This window comes from Paramisgurnus dabryanus, chromosome 7 (genome assembly GCF_030506205.2).
Source record: "Paramisgurnus dabryanus chromosome 7, PD_genome_1.1, whole genome shotgun sequence".
NCBI lineage: Eukaryota > Metazoa > Chordata > Actinopteri > Cypriniformes > Cobitidae > Paramisgurnus > Paramisgurnus dabryanus.
The window spans coordinates 25976052-25996338 of record NC_133343.1 but is presented as its reverse complement, the minus strand read 5'-3'; the positions used below and the strand labels follow the sequence as shown (position 1 = coordinate 25996338).

The 20287-nt window shown below is 36.4% G+C and overlaps 2 protein-coding genes across 6 annotated transcripts; one reads left to right on the top strand and one right to left on the bottom strand.

The window, feature by feature from the left end:
* Positions 1–218: 218 nt before the first annotated feature.
* tcta (T cell leukemia translocation altered) lies at positions 219–5213 on the top strand. The gene is made up of 3 exons (XM_065279827.2): positions 219–562; positions 656–707; positions 4800–5213. The coding sequence occupies exons 1-3, from the start codon at positions 352–354 to the stop codon at positions 4837–4839; spliced, it is 303 nt and encodes a 100-aa protein (XP_065135899.1). The 5' UTR covers positions 219–351; the 3' UTR covers positions 4840–5213.
* A 68-nt stretch (positions 5214–5281) lies between these two features.
* On the bottom strand, positions 5282–8595 carry glyctk (glycerate kinase). Of its 5 annotated transcripts, none has more exons than XM_065279824.2 (6): positions 8372–8595; positions 7909–7953; positions 7305–7709; positions 6867–7018; positions 6481–6656; positions 5282–6199 (listed from the first exon to the last, which is right to left on the bottom strand). In XM_065279824.2, exons 3-6 carry the CDS (start codon positions 7661–7663, stop codon positions 5285–5287), a joined length of 1602 nt encoding a protein of 533 aa, XP_065135896.2. In that variant the 5' UTR covers positions 7664–7709; positions 7909–7953; positions 8372–8595; the 3' UTR covers positions 5282–5284. The 5 variants fall into 5 exon arrangements, with proteins under 5 accessions (XP_065135896.2, XP_065135897.2, XP_065135895.2 ...); XM_065279825.2 differs by lacking the exon at positions 8372–8595 and adding an exon at positions 8063–8357; XM_065279823.2 differs by lacking the exon at positions 7909–7953.
* Between the last annotated feature and the right edge of the window lie 11692 nt (positions 8596–20287).

Genomic DNA, 20287 nt, shown 5'->3' with positions numbered 1-20287 from the left:
CATTTCCAATCTCTTCTCAGTAAATATCGTGTTCCTTTTTTCCTATACAAAATCTATGTTACTTGAGCTGTAAAGTTGTTTTATCGTGCTTTTAGTGGTAATAATAGTTTGATAAATTTAAGTCTAGTTGGTTGGTTTCCAGTAAAGAAATTCGGCGCAAACCTCCAGCCCGACAGATGGCGGTGATGCCTCAAAAATCCTTCAAACCTACAGCTGGTTATCGCATCATTGTATAAAGAAGACAGCGGCTTTGTTTACTTTAAAGATGGACGGTGAAAATATATTTCCCACAGCTATTTTGAGGATCTAATTTAACATTAATTCCGACCATGTAAGAGACCAACGGGCAGTATGGAGGAATCGTGGGATTTTGAGTTCGTGTCTCGTATGGTTGACAGTCTCGTGTCTTTTCTATCAGAATTCGTGGACGACTGGCTGGCCAACGACACGAGAGTAGCAGTGTTTAAAATACTGTTCAGCTGGCTTATCATAAGTCTTATAGCGATCCACTTTGCGTGGAAAGTGTACGGGAACATTGTCAACGATATGTACTACAGGCAGGGTATGTAACTTATGGAGGCTTAAACGGGTGCATATGGTTATGCGGAGTATGTTTCATTTAGGTTGCAAACTGAAACTATGAAATATATTTTAGGTACTGGAGGACAGAATGGTGGGACACCTGACACAGCCCCTCACCGAGGATGGTAGGTGACCACCTTGCTGTTTGCTTACCTTACTGATGCAGAAAAATTTAAGCCATCTTTTTATATCATATATATATATATATATATATATATATATATATATATATATATATATATATATATATATATATATATATATATATATATATTAGTCTGAATACCTTGCACAATATGGAAATGTATATATTCCTTGGTGGTGGTTTTTAATTTCAGTAGTATCATTATGGTAGTATTTAATTGTTTATGTGTGTGGAACTTTTGTGTTTTGTTGGAAGTCAAAGGAAAGATTGTACATTTAAAGGAATAGTCTACTCATTTTCAATATTAAGCTATGTTATTACCTTAACTAAGAAGAGTTGATGCATCCCTCTATCATCTGAGTGCATGCACGTAAGCGCTGGGGCGCGCTGCGACACTTCGATAGCATTTAGCTTAGCCCCATTCATTCAATGGTACCACTCAGAGATAAAGTTAGAAGTGACCAAACACATCAAAGTTTTTCCTATTTAAGACGAGTAGTTATACGAGCAAGTTTGGTGGTACAAAATAAAACGTAGCGCTTTTCTAAGCGGATTTAAAAGAGGAACTATATTGTATGGCGGAATAGCACTTTTGGGAGTACTTCAACTCGCCTGAAAAATCCAGTAGCGCCTCACTGCAGAACACGACATCCAGGGGCCGGGTTGGATTTAGATCCATGGGCGGAGCTGGATCCCGATCCAGAGATCCCATTGGTCGCCAGTTTTACCACAAGACACGTCATACACGTGTTGCTGCGTTACCATTTCCGCATTTAGTCGTAACTAAATTAAGTTATTATTTTGACATAATAACTAACTTCACTTATGACTACAATAAAAGTAGTGCCTTTAGGGTGAAATGTAAGTTTTTTGCTATAATGTTTTGGAGTAAAACATTTCGGGTAAGCCTACTATGAGTAATCTTACCACATGCAGTTTAAGACCTATTAATGGATACAGTATTAATATGCATAATTATTAAGATATATAGGCTATGGCATGTTATTTAGAAATTAATAAATTGAATGTTTATCTTGTATGGACTTTGAACTTGTTTTAACGTCTTTGCTTACAGCCATTAGGAAACAGGTTTACTTTTTTAATTTGCTAATAAAAGATATCAAATAAATAAGTTTATATATTTATAGGAATAGCTGTGTAATAAGTGGGATAATGTACAAATAAATCCCTTCAGTGATATCAAACTGTCGGGAACGTGTCCTTACCTCCCCTTACACCTAACTGTGATACTTTCTAAATTATGAATCTTTCTCAACTATATTATTAATCAAACGTACACTTAAATTGATAAGAGCAAACGTTGGTGACCACAGGTTGCAAGTAATTGCGGGCTGCAACAACGCAAATATACTGGTTCATTTGGCGGAACAAAGTATATAAAGTGGGAGGAGTTGGATCTAGATCCAACCCCGCCCCCTGGATGTTGTGTTCCGCAGTGAGGACCATCTCGAAAAATCTGCTCCCCTTCTCCCTCTCATAATGGGAGAGGGAGGGTGTTACTGCGCCGAGTCGAAGTACTCAAAAAGTGCTATTACGCCATAAAATATAGTTCCTCTTTTAAATCCTCTTAGAAAAGCGCTACGTTTTATTTTGTACTACCAAACTTGCTCGTATAACTACTCGTCTTAAATAGGAAAAACGTTGATGTGTTTGGTCACTTCTAACTTTATCTCTGAGTGGTACCATTGAATGAATGGGGCTAAGCTAAATGCTATCAAAAACCTCATTCACACAGACCTCTGGTCCCAGAAAATACCCGTAAAATTGCCAGACAAGCGTCTGTGTGAACAAAAACTCGTTCCGTTAATCTTCTGGGATCGTTGCCGGAAAGAGGACCTAGTAAGATACGCGGGTAACCCTCTGTGTGAACAAGAATGCCATAAAGGGCGTGTCGAAGTGAGGACGCGCGCGTCATCATCACAACCCAAGTTATGGTTCAGCTCCTTACAACGAGAGATAACGTGCATATAAACATTCACCACGAGAAATGTTGCAAACTAACATGTATATAAACATTCACCACGAGAAATGTTGCAAACTAGATTGAAGCAGTTATCAGGAAATGATATATGAGACGCATAAACAATGACGCACGTGCCGTAGTGAGGACGCGCGTGTCATGGCAACATGATTTGGTTCAACTCTTTAAAATCAGGGATTTACAACATTCACTACGAGAAATGTCAGCAAACTGGACTGAAGCAGATATCAGGTAAGTTAGCTCGTTACTTACTGCGTTGAAACGGAGATCATTCAGCAGCATAAAAGAATATCGCGTCACGTGCTCATTTGAGCTATAATAAACGAAAATACCCGCATGTCATCCCAACGAGATATATTGTTCAGCTCCTCAAAATGCGGGTTTTAAATGCATATAAACAATCACGATGAGAAATGTCTGAAAACTGTATCAAAGCAGAAATCAGGGAGCTTGTCAAATATCCACTCTGAAGCTGAGATCATTCACCAGAATAGAACTGTGCATTCACGCGCTCCTTTGTAGTCTTATCATAAACAAAAATGCACGCGAGTTGTTTCTGGAGAGAGAAATAATAAATAATATGCAAACTTCAGACGCTGCGTAGAAGAGAGGGCGGGACTTTCAACATGTCACGTGTCTTTCCGGGACCATCAGATGCCGTGTAAACTTGGCAGTGTGAATGAATAAAATATCAAGCGGTCCCATAAAATTCCAGGATGCCTGTCCCGTGTATCTTACGGAATATCTGTGTGAAAAGGGCTAAAGTGTCGCAGCGCGCCCCAGCGCTTACGTGCACGCACTAAGATAATAGAGGGATGTATCAAGTCTTCTTAGTTAAGGTAATAACATATTTTAATATTGAAAATGAGTAGACTATTCCTTTAAGGATATTAAAGTTCAATTAAAAGCATTACAAAATTATGTTATGTAGTGTTTTTGGTCCATTCCAGTAGGATTTAATGACATACTATTGTTTCCCATCCTCCAGATAACATTCCACCAATAGAACCCAATATATTACCAATACAGACCCATAGAGACCATTATAGTTTTGATTAAAACCTATAAGTCCCATCACAACCAGTAGATCCATCATAATTTCTGTAATGGTTTCCTTTATCCACTTAGGAATAGGGCTGTGTATCGGCAAGAATTTGGTCTAATATATATATATATATATATATATATATATATATATATATATATATACACATTTTTTTTTAGGTATCTGCAAACAAAATATCCCGATATGCACATTTATCAATTTTCTATTTGTGTTTTTTTGTTGATTTTGAATACATTTTTATATACATATAAACAAACTTTTGTTTAAAAATAATCTACCCAAAATCAACAAAAAACTTATGTAGAAAATTGATAAATGTGCATATAGGCAGATACCTAAAAAAAATGTGTGTATGTGTGTATATATATATATGTATGTATGTATGTATGTATGTATGTACGTACGTTAGGGATGCACCGATACCGATACTGGTATCGGGTATCGGCCTCGATACCACATTTTCTAAAGTACTCGTACTCGTTAAAAGTCACCCGATACCTGGAATCGATACCACGGTCTGAGAAATGTCTATGTTTGAGCATCGTGTAAGGGGTTAATGCCTCTTGTGTTGTCCAAAGAGGCAGAGTTTACAACAAACTGGAAAACTAGTCCTTTGTTTTTTGTTAAATTATATGACTAAAGCTGTTACTTGTAAATTTAAATCATGTTTTTTTATTAAGTACTCGGTATCGGCAAGTACTGAAATGCAAGTACTCGTATTCCACAAAAGTGGTATCGGTGCATCCCTAACGTACGTATATATACACACGTATGTATATGTATACGTGTATGTATATAAACACACGTATGTATACGTGTATGTATACATATGTATATATGTACTGTGTCCCACAATGCAATGCATTCTACATGTCCTTCCATTTAATTTGGCCTAATGGTTATAGAGTCTTAAGGTCACTGCTTTATTGATATATCATCAGTATTTATATTTAAATAATATCAATATTATATTTTCAATTCTGTTATTTTTTCTGTTTTCTTAGGGAGAGTTCAGCTGGTGATGCAAAACCCCACCGCGAGTGATTTTCCACCAACTGTAATAACAGCCCAACCTTCCATTATACCTGTGATAAGTTGTGTCTGTGATGTGGTACAATACTCAAGACCAAAAGGCATGCTGTGATATTTAGCTCTGGCTCATATTTAATGATGTTTTGCAGGCGTGATTCGAGTGTGTAAATATCATTTGACAACGAAAAGCTGACAGTAATATTTGTCAAAATGATGGTCCAAATGTTCAGTCTTTTGGTGTGTGTGTAGAAATCAGATCAAATTTTGGTGATGTAAGATAATTTTATTGTACAGATTCAAAACATCAGGGATGCCTGTGCATCCTTTCAGGTGTCCAATGCATTACTGCTGTCATTCAGCAATAAAATAAATAAATACTATTTGTATTTATTTGCGTGAATCGATTAACTGTTATTCAAATCCTTATTTAGAAATGCATTTCATTCCAAAATGTAATTTAGTTATTTCCACACACAAATCCATCTGGAGTCAAAAGGGTTGGTGGTGGAGGAAGCAGCATAACATGCACGTCCATCACATTGGTACCTGTCAGTCCAGGCATGAGTAACCGTCGTCCTTCAGAGAGCCTTGAGAAAAATGTGAATGAATCATTATTTTTAAGTGAGCCATCAATGTCCAGACCTTGAGTCTTGGCTTCATCTATCAGTTCCCCATCAGTGACTGCACCAGCAGCATCAGTAGGACCGTCTTGCCCATCTGTCCCTCCACTGAGAAACACTGCACCACTCCTTATTTTAGGACTGCTAAGCTCAAGCCCGACCCGCAGGGCCAGCTCCTGGTTTCTGCCACCACTGCCCTTTCCTGTGAGCTGCACAGTGGGTTCTCCTCCAGCCAGCAGACAGGTGGCACCCCAGCCTTCTTTCCTTTCATGTTCAAGTACGTTCATGGTACGACACAAGTCCCAGCTTTCTATCCCAACTTCTGGCCCAAGCTGAAGGATCTGTGAAGCAAGCTCTGAAGGAGGTTCTTTCCCTGGGGAGCATGCAAAACACGCTAGCAGTCCGTACAGCGTTGCAACGGAGCGGACGTCACCGCACACCCCCGGGGATAAAATCACTGGTCGGAGTCCTAACTCACTCGCTTTACGGCTTGCACATTCAAGAGCGATGGTGTTTGAGCCTATTACAACATTTAAAACATGATCTTTAACCTCTTGTGGCTGTTTTTGCACCCAGCGGGGGCCGGTTTTACTAAGCACCTCTTTCACAGAGGAAGGCAAGGAATCAGAGAGCTTATAACGTTCAAAGATAGCCCAAACTTCCTCTGGCCGTGTCTCACTCCTAACTGTTGGACCGCTGGCTATCAAATCCAAAGGATCTCCAATGACATCTGACAAAATCAATGCCATGACCTTAGAGAAGATATAATTTAGTACATTAACATTTATGCATTTTAACAGACGCTTTTATCCAAAGCACAGAGAGTGCATTAAGGTATACAAAACTTTTTTCAGATATTAGTATGTGTGTTTCCTGGGTTCGAACCCATGACCTTGAAGCATTGGTAACACAACTGAGCTATGCAGGACTACATTAGGCAAAAAATAACCCAGTCGGGTAATGTTTTACATTCAATTTAAAATATTTTTAGGGCTTTGGGTTGTTTTTTGCATTATATATCATATAGTGTTACCTGGGCTGGGTAGGCACATCGGGCAAGGCCTCCACCCTTTAAAAGGGACAGGGCCCGTCGAACTGTATTTAACTCCTGTATTGTGGCACCTGCCGCTGCAAGATGCCGTGTCACATCCTGTTTCTCCTGCAAGGACATTGGTGGTGCCGGAGCAGGTAAAAGAGCGGATCCACCACCTGTGCATGTGTGTGTAAACAATGAAACATCAAAAAATTTAACTGCAGTCTTTTAACAATATAATTTGAAAAGTATTAATTATTTTGCAAAAAAGGAAGATGCATTATTATGTAAACTACATCAATTGCATTTAGACAACTATCCAAGTTGATAGTTATGGAAGAATACAGTGACAGGAAACATTCGGAAGACTGAATATGAAACAGTACCAGAGATAAGAACAAGCAGCAGATCTTTCTCAGTTAGAGCGCTGGTCAGTTCTCGAATACATTCAGCTGACTTCTGGGCATCTGCATCAGGTAAATTGTGCTTTGCTCCTTCCATAACAGTAATTTTACTGTTGTTCTCAAGCAGCATCTTCCTGAAAGACATCCGAGATGACCAGGCATAGATTTTTTATGAATTATTAAAATATTGCTGTTGGTGTTTCTGTGAGCCAGGAGTTTTCGCTTAAATGTGTAATATGAATAAATAGTGCTCATAAACGGCTATTTAAATAATGTCCTCTATTGAAATGAGTGGAGGCTTGGAACCGGAAACAGTATTCCTTACGTCATGACTTAACCAACAGAATTCCTGTAAAACTACTTTATTACACCTTTTTTAAAAAGGTGATAAATATTAAACATCACACAAAAAATACTTACTCTTTTCCATGACTCTGTAGTGTATTCTGAATACCATGAGGCACACTGACAACTCCTTTAATTAAATGATCCCCAACAATCCTTTCTGCCTCCGCTGCCATCCCCAGCACGGCCTTACCAAAGCCCACCACATACAGGTTATTACTAAGTGTAAAACTCTGACCACCCACTAGTAATTTGTTCCCATGTCGCTCCAGACCCTTACGGACCACTATGTCTGGTTGTACACCTTCAACCACTGCAGAGAAAACAGCCCGTGCTCGCTTCTCTAATGATGACATACTGCGAGAGTTTAATGGTGTTAACCCCATCCAAGGTGGACACCACAGGTAAAGAGAACGAGAGAGTAACCGAGCCATAAACTGATCAAACTATTCACATCAAGGAAAAACAGCAGCGTAGCACCTGTGGGGAGACAGACAGTAGGATTACTAATCAGTTATGCTCATTTTTTTGTAAATGTAATGTAAATGTGGTGCTGCTAGTCAATATTTAACAGCATAGCATATATATTTGTCTATCATCAAGTATTATATTATAATTTATATTAGTCATGTTGTTATAATATTATATGACATTTATTTAATATTATAAAGCATATTACCAGACTCTAAAAAATTAAGGTCCCTCAAATTTGATGGTAGCTGAACTGAAACAACATGAATATGATATAAATTAACCTTAACATATACCATATACTACTTGAATATAGCTTTCTTGACATTTGCACCCCTATAGCCTAATAAAAAACAACTTACCAGCACACTGCCTAGAGATGAAACTCTTTATAAGCAGACAAAAGCAATCCTGCAGGCTCTATCTAAAATGCATTACACTACAGCTTGTGTACATAATGAGTAAGTTAATGATTGACTAAAGCTTGACCATAGGGCACTGAGAAATTTTGTTTTTTGGTTTATGGATTCACCAAAGGTCAATCCCAAAAATAGGAGGTTCGTAGACACGTGCTTAAAAGTTGACTAAAGGTAGAGTCCAGTTAGTTAGTAACAGACGAAATAACTACGCGTATGTACAGTAAAACATCTATAGTCTGACATGTTATTTACCCGTGTCATTACCAGATTTTCACTCTTCTGACAGTCACGCGCTGTTATTCAACTTTCTAATCATCGGACGACGTCTTCTTTTTTCTCAGTTTCTTGTCTTACTGTTCATGTTTAGTTTTAGGTAAGCCCCTTTTAAGTGCTGTGTCAGTTATTGTCATTATATGTGTGTAATTATTGTCCAAACAGCTGCTGAAGCATAACACGGTCACGTGTAAACACTTGTCAGCTGACCAGGATGGCCCAATCACAGGCGTTAGTGATTACTGGTCTACGTTTTTTAAAAAATGTTTAAAGATTTATTTAACAGTTTACATAAGTTACAACACAAAAGGCACAACATGTAAGAACGATTTAGTAAAAACACCACTTCAAAAGAGGATTTAGTTTATTAACCAAATGCCGTTTCTCAATCCGAAGGCTGCAGCCTCCGGAGGTCGCATATCCAGGCTGCATACGTCATCAAGACTGTCTTACAAAAGAATATAAAAATTATTAAGTTGACTATTATTCTTAGTTAATCATAAATTGTTGTAATATGCTCAATGACTTGCGAATGTAATGCCCAGTTAACTTAAATAAACCAAGTTTGATGGCGAATGCAGCCTGCATATGCGACCTCCGGAGGCTGCAGACTTCAGATTGAGAAACGGCCAATGAGCGCCCTCTAAAGGATGACAAAATATAAACTTTTGCTCATGACACCGGCAGGGGACACTTACCTCAAATATTTTTTCTTTAACGGGAAACTAAACTAACAAAAGTGTAGTGGTTAAAGTATATTTATTAGTTTGTGAATTAATTCCCCAATGCAATCTCTATAAAATATTTTACATATTTATTTGCATTATTTTTACACAAATGGCCTGAATTATTATATGGGACTTTAATAGTAACTGAACTTGAAATAATGAAGATTAAAATAAAAGAATTATTAGACTTTTCGTACCCGAGTTCGTACCCGAGACGCAGATTAAAATGGGTTGCTAAGCTCCGCCCACTTTATTTAATTCTGTTCGAATTTGGGGTTTACATAAAATTAGTCAGAATAATAAATGAGAGATAACAATATGAATTATAAAGTCAAGTAGTGATATTAGTTCATCAAGAGGTGGCAGTGTTCAATAGCAGTCAACGTCAGTGGCATGACAACATATGCTTGTAACACACCAGCATCCACTAAACCCACTCCAATGTACACACATCTGTAGTCATACTTCACAAGCCTATTTGTGGCACCAACACAGTGGAGGTAACAGCATCACACTGTGGATGACATCATCCCGCCTGTACCCAGGGTCTCACAGCTCCATCTGTTAGCGTATGCGTACTCACAGCCATTAGAGAGGAACAAACACAGATGAGTAATACAAGTAATACAACAAGCATTTATTTACAAAAATTAAACGCTCAAGAATGTGACCATATTCTGGGGGGAAATTCCAGTTTATTGCTTCTGCAGACAAAGTTTTTCATGGTTGATAAATTGAGGGAAAACACCTTCCTCCAACACTGTAAAATCATGGGATTAATAAGTCGTAAAATTTAAAAGTTGGATCAACTTAAAAAAATAGGCTACTTAAATTGGTAAAACCTAAAAATAAATTATTAAGTAACAAATTAAAGTTGAATTTTTTTTAAATTTTTTTAGATGTTACCAATTAAAGGGGCCATGTCACAAGACTTTTTTAAGATGAAAAATAAATCTTTGGTGTCCCCAGAGTACACATGTTGAGTTTTAGCTCAAAATACCATATAGATAATTTATTAAAACATTTTAAAATTGACACTTTGTAGGTGGGAATTTTTAAATTAATCCATTTTTTTTTACTTTTTACATGTATCAGCATATATTTTCACATTAACTTATCAAATTTAGCAATTTCAACTTGTTTTTATAAGTTATATCAATTCAGAGTCGAAATTCAAAATAATAAGTTTAAAAGACACAGCAAATCTAAATTAACTTTTATTTTAAATTTAAGGCAGCAAAATAAATAAATAAAAACAGTTAGGAAATGGAAAAAGAAACGAGCAGTTATGAGCTTATTGTTTAGATCAAGTAATACATACAAGTGTTATTTTGTGAAGATAATTTATTATATACCAGAAACTATTTTATGATGTTTTATTAAACACTCTAAGCAGCCCAAAAACATGCTTATGTATCAACTTTAGAGGTTGTCAAATATACATTTTATGGATGCATGCTACTGCTATTGTTTTCTTTTGTTTGTGTTGTAGTTCACCATGTTTGCTTGTACTATCTAGTGCAGCACATTTTATGTTGTCATGGATAATTGATGTACATAACGTGACGTAATTCTCAGGTGGCTGTTGCTAGCAGATGGGAAGAGGTCACAATGCTGGCTGGTATTTCAATTCTGCAGTGTTAGTGACCCTCTGTATAAGCACAATAACCTCAAATACCTTTTGTTATTTGTCCTTGTTGCAATCATATGCTCTGTTTTTTAAAAGGGCTTAGATTTGGCTGTTTTGAATGTAACAAGTTATTATTTCACTTAATTTACAGAACATCAAATTAGTCCTGTTTTAGACTGCTAAATATAATTAAGATCATATATATTTTGGTTATTAGCAAAAAGTAGCATTAATTAAATAATATTGTATGTCAGACTTATCTTATTATGAAATTTGTTTTATATTACATAAAGACAGTATTTGAACCTCTACTTTATGCTGTTACTTGTACTCGTGCAGGGCAGTTGGAGACTCACAGCTGTCAATCCAAACACACTGACACTGTGAACACGGAGAGGACTTTAGTAACGCAATAAGACTATGATGGACTGGAAAGAAAATTGTACAGATAGGATGCAGGTAACTTCCAGTGAATACCAAAAAGACACTGGGATTTATGAATGCTCAGCAATGAGGAATATAATTTGCATGACCTGGGGGTATCTGAAATCTGTACGGGGTACAAGCGTTAGTCTGAGGTGACTGAACTCTCACTTTCAGTAAGTGACTAAGATGTATCACTTTACTGTGTGCAATTAGATCTTCTCACTTTTTCATTAAAGCCGATACGTGAAATAATGGTAACTGGAGAAGATGGAAAACGAATTAGCAGCCTTGAATACTTTATCATACTCCATTTCACATTCATCGTTGCGGGTTTTCTCTATTGCACCATCGCTCTTGTTATTCCATTACAGGAAAAACAAAGAGAAATCACTCGAACTCATAACTGTGTTTGGATTGTGAATGGCCGCCTTATTGCCTTTGTGCCTTTAAATATCCTGAAGCCCGTGGCTGTGATCTACATTCACACATTATGCAGAATATGCATGAAGCAAAGTTCTTTGATGTTTGTACATGTACAGTACGGGGACTGTGCTATTTTTTGAACGACTGCTCAAACAGCCACATGCATGCAAATTTGTGGGGACATTTTTGAGGTGACAGCACCTACAGTAGGCACTTATTATCAAAAAATAAATAAAAATTGTAAAAACAATAAAAAAGCTGTCTGTGCTACAGGATTTATTAAGCAAGCAAGGGGACCCAAAAACAAATCCTAGTGCGATTTTAATGCTTTAGTTATTGTATGGAAAATATAGAAGCTATTTTAGTCCTTTGTGTTCCATGGTGACATTTTTTTATTCGTCCTAATGAGGATGAATTTTAAAGTGCCATTGGAAATGGCAAACCCACTTGCCTCTGGGCGAGATAACCAACTTTATGTCAGTGCAAATACCCTCAAGCTTGTTGACCTTATCTATATTTACGACAAAGCCTCTGTCCAAAAATGCAAAAAACCCAGCTTGCTCCTTTTCCTGGGGCTCGTGGGACAAAAGAAATGACACAAAGTTTCTGTCTCTCTTCATTAGATTGATTATTATTGTGACTACGTCTGTTTCTAAATTTCTCTGATTATGCATTTTTTTTACTTCTCACTAAGGCCACCTACAGTGAATCTTCTAAAGTCCTTTTGAAGACCTCATGTCTTCTGTGTCTGAAACATTGGAAGTGACGGCTTTGAGTTTACACAATAAACTGATTCAATAGAAAGATTAACGTGTCTGGAAATGGAAGAGACAGAGACAGAGAAATATGTGGATTATTTGAGAAAGGCAGTTTTTATTATTTTCTAAAGCTTAATGAAAAGGTGTCTTTACAAAATGTACTCTTATACAAAAATCAATAAAATATTACACACAGTCGTCTCCTAATACTTTCATAATCCTTCAACTCTAAGATTAAAAGAAAAAGATATAAAGTACACAAATTAATAAATATTCTTTTTTGAAAAAGAAAGGCATTTACAATGAGTACTTAAATTAATTAGGCTACATTTAGCTATAATAACTTATAAAAAATGGAAAAAATAGTTCAATAGTTTGCACGATGATAACTGACATTTAACAATGTCGGCGATAACATTTAATTCTTTGTACCAGCCACATCCTGTTTCCTGTTTTCTTTGGTTATGGTGGAACCTGTGTTATCTTCTGAGAATGGGGAAATCCATTAATCAGCACATTTGAACAGAGATATCGAGATTTTTATACCTTTGAAGGAAGAAGTGTTGCCCATATATGGGCAAACATCCTGAGGCAGTTATTTGATTATTTTTGATATATTGATGTACACATAATTTGTTTACCATTTCACTGATACTAAAAACAGCCAGCTTCAAGGTGCAAACAAACGAAGAAAAATCACACAGTATGCTATTTTTTAATGCAGTGACTTATCAGGAAGTGATTCTGATAAATATTACAATTCAAAGTGTTAGTGTTAGGAAAATTTTGCTATACAGCATGGACTATAGTCATTTTGGTTAAAACTACTTAAAGGTGGGGTGCACGATCTCTGAAGCCAATGTTAACATTTGAAATCACCTAAACAAACACGCCCCTACCCCAATAGAATCTAGACCTTCTTTTGATAGACCCCGCCCCACACATACGCAACCCAGGCAACGATGTCGGTTAGTAGACACGCATGTTACTGCTGGTTGGCTACAAGTGTGTTTTGGTACTCGGCGCGACTCCCTTTTCCAAAGCGTTTCTCAAAAATCGTGTACCCCTCCTTTAAATGTCCTAATATAATATATAAGGCCTAGTCCTAGATTAATTAAAACCCTGTCCGGGAAACTGACACTATAAATCCAGCATTGGTTAAAACATGCTGCATGCTTTTTCCAAATCTGGTTCTCTCCTGCTGAACGCTTCTGGGATCCTACGGCTTTATCCCTCTCCATCTTTGAATAACTCTGCAGGATTAACAGCGATAAAACTACAAAGAACTTGAAAAAGTCTTCCCTGCTTCTTCTGTCACAAGACTGATGGATTAATCCATTGTGTTAGGGAAATGACTCGATTTTGAAAAATCTGCTGATGCGTTTAGCTTATATTTATCAGACAAAGTCATCATCATGGTGAGACACATTATAAGTATACAAAACAGCATGATTTTGCCCATGAGCATTCGTTTGAGGCCAGGTTTCTTTGAATGGATCTATTTTTGGCAGAGAAGTTAAAATGAGGATGCATTTATGCATTTGGCAGATGCTTTTATCCAAAGTGACTTACTGTGCATTCAAGCTACACTCACCTAAAGGATTATTAGGAACACCTGTTCAATTTCTCAATAATGCAATTATCTAATCAACCAATCAAATAGCAGTTGCTTCAATGCATTTAGGGGTGTGGTCCTGGTCAAGACAATCTCCTGAACTTCAAACTGAATGTCAGAATGGGAAAGAAAGGTGATTGAAGCAATTTTGAGTGTGGCATGGTTGTCGGTGCCAGACAGGCCGGTCTGAGTATTTCACAATCTGCTCAGTTACTGGGATTTTTACGCACAACCATTTCTAGGGTTTACAAAGAATGGTGTGAAAGGGATAAACGTCCAGTATGTGGCAGTCCTGTGGGCGAAAACGATTAGTTGATGCTAGAGGTCAGAGGAGAAAGGGCCGACTGATTCAAGCTGATTGAAGGGCAACTTTGACTGAAATAACCACTTGTTACAACCGAGGTATGCAGCAAAGCATTTGTGACGCCACAACACGCACATCTTTGAGGCAGATGGGCTACAACAGCAGAAGACCCCACCGGGTACCACTCATCTCCACTACAAATAGGAAAAAGAGACTACAATTTGCACAGGCTCACCAAAATCGGACAGTTGAAGACTGAAAAAATGTTGCCTGGTCTGATGAGTCTCGATTTCTGTTGAGACATTCAGATGGTGAGTCAGAATTTGGTGTAGACAGAATGAGAACATGGATCCATTATGCCTTGTTACCACTGTGCAGGCTAGTTGTGGTGGTGTAATTGTGTGGGGGATGTTTTCTTGGCACACTTCTGGCCCCTTAGTGCCAATTATTATTTATTAGCATTAGTATGGTGTTCCTAATAATCCTTTAGGTATGTGTATATACGTTTGTTTATTAGTATACAGTATACGTATAATTGTGCCATAATGAAGCCATGGCTCTAAGGGATGGCCCTTAACCTATAACCCAGCCCCCTAAAACCCAACCTTAAAGGGGTGGAAGTAGATCATTATTAAAATGTACAAATTAAATACATACAAACCTTTTAAAACAGCTGTGCATTTCAATGAGATTGTGTTAATCTGGCATCATTCACCACAAACCTGGTACACTGGCACATTCTCAGAAGCTGTCACTGGAATGGTATCTTCTGATATGTACAATTTAGGTACAAATATGTACACATTTGGTACCAGTATGTACTTTGATGTACTAAAATGCCCTCTTTAAGTACAAATGTGTATTTTTATAAGGGAACCGCCCTGTGAGTGCAAATGAAAATATTCACTGCGGTAAATTGGGCAGTTACAGTAAGCAACTTACATGTAGTTCTTCCTCGACTTCAAAAAGACTTGAAAATTGAAGACTCGGGTTTGGGAAGAAGGGTTGAGATGGGGCTCATGAGGGAAGAACAAAATCAAAGTGAACTTAAGGTTGCACATAAAGATGCTGACAGTAACGTCTAAATGCTGAGACTGCAAATGTTTCTCCCTTTGAAGCATACAGTACACTACGACACAGGTGCGCCTAGATCTGCATTCCTTCCCCGCATCTGTCTGTAAGACGCAACCACGTTTTTAATTAGCCAACACATTTCAGTTCAGACACAGACAGACAGACAAAAGGAGCCAGAAAACCCCCTTAAAATAGGACAAAATCTAAATCTTTTTCCATCACATTACAGCTATAAGTTTAAAGCTTCACATCCCCGCAGAAATTAGGTCAATGGAAGTGTGATGGAGTGGATCTGCCTTTGATTCTGTCCTTACACCCATAAATACTGTATCGAGGGTGGGAGTATAGAGATAGCTGCGGTGGAGAGAGCCAACTGGAAATGTAAGAGGTGAGGATGGATGGCATTTTGGCGTGATGTGACAGTTTTATTGTGTGGGGAGAGCTGATACGGCCCAGAGGTTGTGGAAACATCTGGTTAAGACAAACAGCAGATAATGTCCTGTAACACTTGTTATAAGCAGTTAAAAAGAAAATATTTTGTTTATATTAAGTCAATTAAAACCTCTCTCTCGCTCAAAAGAAATAAATGTGCTTGAGTTGCTTGAAAAGAATACTTGAGATGCTTGAAAATGCTTAACTACCTCAAGAATACCAGCTTAGAAACCAAAATAAATTAGCTGAAATATTTTGGTAAAACATTATGTTTTTTTATTTTATGTATAATTATGTTTATTTATTTTTGTATATCCTTTACTGTTTACAGACCTAATACTATCCCTAAACATTATCCTACATTCTTTCTTTGACACACTTTACCATTCAAAAATGTAAGATATTATTTATTTTATTTTTTTACATTATAGAATAATAGTAAACTCATACAAACTGTGGACACAAATGTAACAAAAAAGTCTAATGTGTCTAAAAACATCCAAAATAAATCTAAACTACGTTATATTTGATCCATGTCTGTGAAAACCCAGCTAATGTCATTTTTAGTGATTTACTGTTTTCTGAATAAAATTATCTGTAAAGAACATTCTTTAAAAATAAAAACTTAATATCTTTAACTTTTTTTAAAGTTACCAGCCAGCGGCAGCATTTTTTATGATTTCCATAAAAGTTTAATGCCTTTCAGAAAATACAATATATCAAATGAATGAACAGATCATCTGCTTTCAAACAAACAAACAAAAAGTTTCATTGTGTTTTTCATTTTATCTCTATTTATCACCTCTCAAATATAGGTAGGTTTCTTCAAAAATCATTTTTTTTAGCAAAAAGCTCAGATAATTGCATTTTTGTAAAGGACTTTTGTTAGAGATCAGATTCAGACTGATGGTCAAAAAAACATACACAGTTTTTACTGTTTTTGGATCAGTGGAGGCTTCATGCAAAGATTAAATCCAATAAGTAAAATCAAACTTTGATGCTCCTAATCTCATAATTAGAATTTACAGTCATGGTCACATTTGTACAAAAATATATTATTGCACTGTTAAAGAGCAACTATGGTCCGATTCAAGATTTAACATTTCCTTTGGTGTGTAAGTGTGTATTAGTTCATGTTAATGAAATGCAAAAGGTACAAACCCCAAGGTAAATGATGACGCAAGTTATTGTCACCAACGTTAATCTCTTTTCTTGGACTACAACAAACACACGGATTGTAGGCAACAGTTTACTTCCAGGGATTGGTGATGTAGACAAGACCGACATTATCATAATTCCTCCCACTGCGGACTCAGCCTGCAAGTTAACTGCTGTTAGCATTGTTGTGGCATTTAATTAACCAGTTTTTTTTATTCTGGGCTCTTATTGGCTACTTTTTCTTCATTAGTTGGTCCAAGTCCTCTCACTGTATACTTTAACTCTTTCGCCGCCATTGATGAGATATCTCGTCAATCAAGAGAAAACGCTTCCCTGCCAATGACGAGATTTTCCGTCTTTCCGCAATACCGCTATTATCCGCAACTTTTTAAACCCGGAAGTATTGCCCTATGGCAAGCGGCTGCATGTCCGTGTCTGTATTAAAGATTGCTCTGAATGGGATCTTTTTGAAAAGTCTGTCACAAAAATGGAATTATCTCTGCTTTTTGCTCAAAATGTGCACTGTAAAAAAATTCCGTAGAAATTGCAGCTGGGTTGCCGGTAATTTACCGTAGATTTAAATTTATGTTTTTAACTGGCAACATTTTGTTCAAAGTTAAATGAACATTAAAAATTTACAAGTCTTTGTCTTTACAGAGTAAAACTAAAAAAACAGCATCAAGCAAAACATTCTGGGAAACAAAATCTGAAGCAAAAAACTGAAAAAGGTTGATGATGACTTCTGGTTCCCAGAATGCTTTGCATGAGGTTGTTATTGTATAGTTTTATTCTGTAAAGATAAAGACTTTTTAATATTTAAAATTGATTGAACTTTGAGCAAATTCTTGCCAGTAAATTACATAAATGTAAATCTACGGTAAATTACCGGCAACCCAGCTGCAATAACATTGAAATTTCTACGGAATTTTTTTACAGTGTGGTGTTTTTGCAGAAACCTACCCATATTCAAAAGCTGATTACAAAAGAACCACAGAAGGTAGGATGAAACGGTTTTTTTTTAAAGCAGAGGGTCTGTTCTTTCATTTTGTATATTTGATGTTTATATATTTGAAGAAGAACATTTTCTGGAAGGCATTAAACTTTGGTGAAAATTATGAAAAACGCTGCCGCTGGCTGGCAACTTTTTTTTAAAACGCTGGCAGTGAAAGAGTTAAGTATAATCAATTTCACAAGTCATTTCAACTTTTATTCTTTATCTTAACTAGTGATGAGTTTTTGTAACTTAAATTATGCCAATTCAAATGTATTTTATAACATTATTTTATATATAAGTGCAAAAAATCTAATCAATTAAATATTTTTGCCTCTACTGGAAAAATTGGCACAATTATTTTTTTTTGTTTACATAAATGATTTCATAAATGATATACATTTTTTAACGCTATATTATATACCAACAGTTATTTGCATTACCAAACCTGCCTTGTTAAACACATTATTTGTATACATTTAATCACGTTTTATGGTTTTCTGTGTAAACAGAGTAATCAGTACATAATACACAATTTTAATGTCTGTTTGATCTGTTTGAATATCACTGCATCACATTATTTTCTGCTCTAAATCAGACTTTAAAGTGTGACATCACAGTGTTTCACATCACTGTTTATTCAACAGATGGACTGTTTGATTTAGCAAAGACAAAGACAGTGGAACAGGTGCACTCTCTGCAGGATGTCATTGAGGTCTACGGTATGAGCATAAAGTCCCACTGAAACTGAATCAACATCCCTCTGTCATGATAAAGCTCCCTCTGTCAGTAACACCAAATCCATCCTTTCATCCTCACCCTTTCATCATGACAGAGGTTATGTTGACATGGGCTTGAAGAACGGCCTTTCTCCATTTCTACTGCTATCAGTAGCTCTTTGTTTTCAATCCTCTCTTTCAAAATAAACGTATTACAAAAATGAAATACTGAATGCTCTTTAGATGACAAAAATTCATGCTTTAAGAAAATGGAGGAAGTAATTTTGGTGATTTCTTAAAAAAAGTATAAACGTTATAATTTTGAATAACCATTAAAGGTGCAGGCTTATACATTCAAAATGAAACTATAGTACAGTATTTTACAGTATGTATGTTTAACTCAGACATTCTCTATATTTTACTATTATGAAAGCTATTTCTTTGTTTAGCACATAAAAGCTCACAACTGTTATATAGGGCACAAAATGAAGCCACTTGCTATTCATCTTTACGCCACTTAATGATAATAACCCCTTTAAAGCGATGCATTTAATGCAGAACTCTAGTACCTGAAAGCTTAAAAGGGGATTTAAAGTGCTGTGTTTTTTTTTACCATGAATCCATGTGAACAGAGATTAATTGATGGCTAAAAATGGCTGCTGTGACCGCGTGGATAATCGGCTTGGTAAACAAGCCTTTGTTAAAAGAAAGAAAGAAAGAAAGACCAATCTATCTAAAACCTTTTCACTAGTGCTGTTTATAATTCTCATCATCACCTGGGATCAATGGATCAATTACTTTTGAAAATATATACAAGAAGCTAAATAAAAAATATATAAGTCCAACATGGAAAACATGACTATGCTTCACGGTTTCATCGGACGCACGTGCGTTGTCGCGGTTAAATCTGGTCAGAACTAAACTCCTGAACAAATACCTCGTCGAACGTAACATATTGTTTTGGTTATGTACTCTGTGTGTTGTTTATTTTGCTTTTTATATAAATAAACTACTTTAAAAGGACTTTGATGTTATTTATTCTGAGCGGAGTTAACCAGAAGTTACGTGTTGGTCCATATACAGACATGTATACATTTGGTAACAATATAGTATGTACATTTGAGGTACTAATATGAACTATTAGGAGCAAAAGCATACTTTTTGAAAGCCCCAGTTACAGCTAGGGGGCAATTTTTTTATCTCTTTCTGACAGCGTACAACTACAAAGAAACTACCGTTCAACCAGGACTGTAAAGTTTCTGTAGAAGTGTGAATTTTTGTGATAATAAGCCGTACTGAAGATGTCAGGCAGTGCACATGGGCTTGGCTTTCCACACACTGTGAGAGGAGATTAAATTTTGATGAATTTCTCACTCCTAGAGATGGTGACTTTAGGCTGGCCTGATGAGCAGTGTTACTGTTATCCATGGCAAAGGGAGGTCACTGAAGACTTTTACTGTACTAGTCAAAAAATGTATTGTGTCATCCAGCCTGATCACACGAGATTTTGTATTTTGTGTATTAAAATGTTACTTGTGATCATTTGATCTTCTTCTCTTTTGTTATCGCAAATGAACTAAAAAATATCAGCCACATTTATCTAAATATAAGCTAATAAATACTTTTAAGGCTCTTGA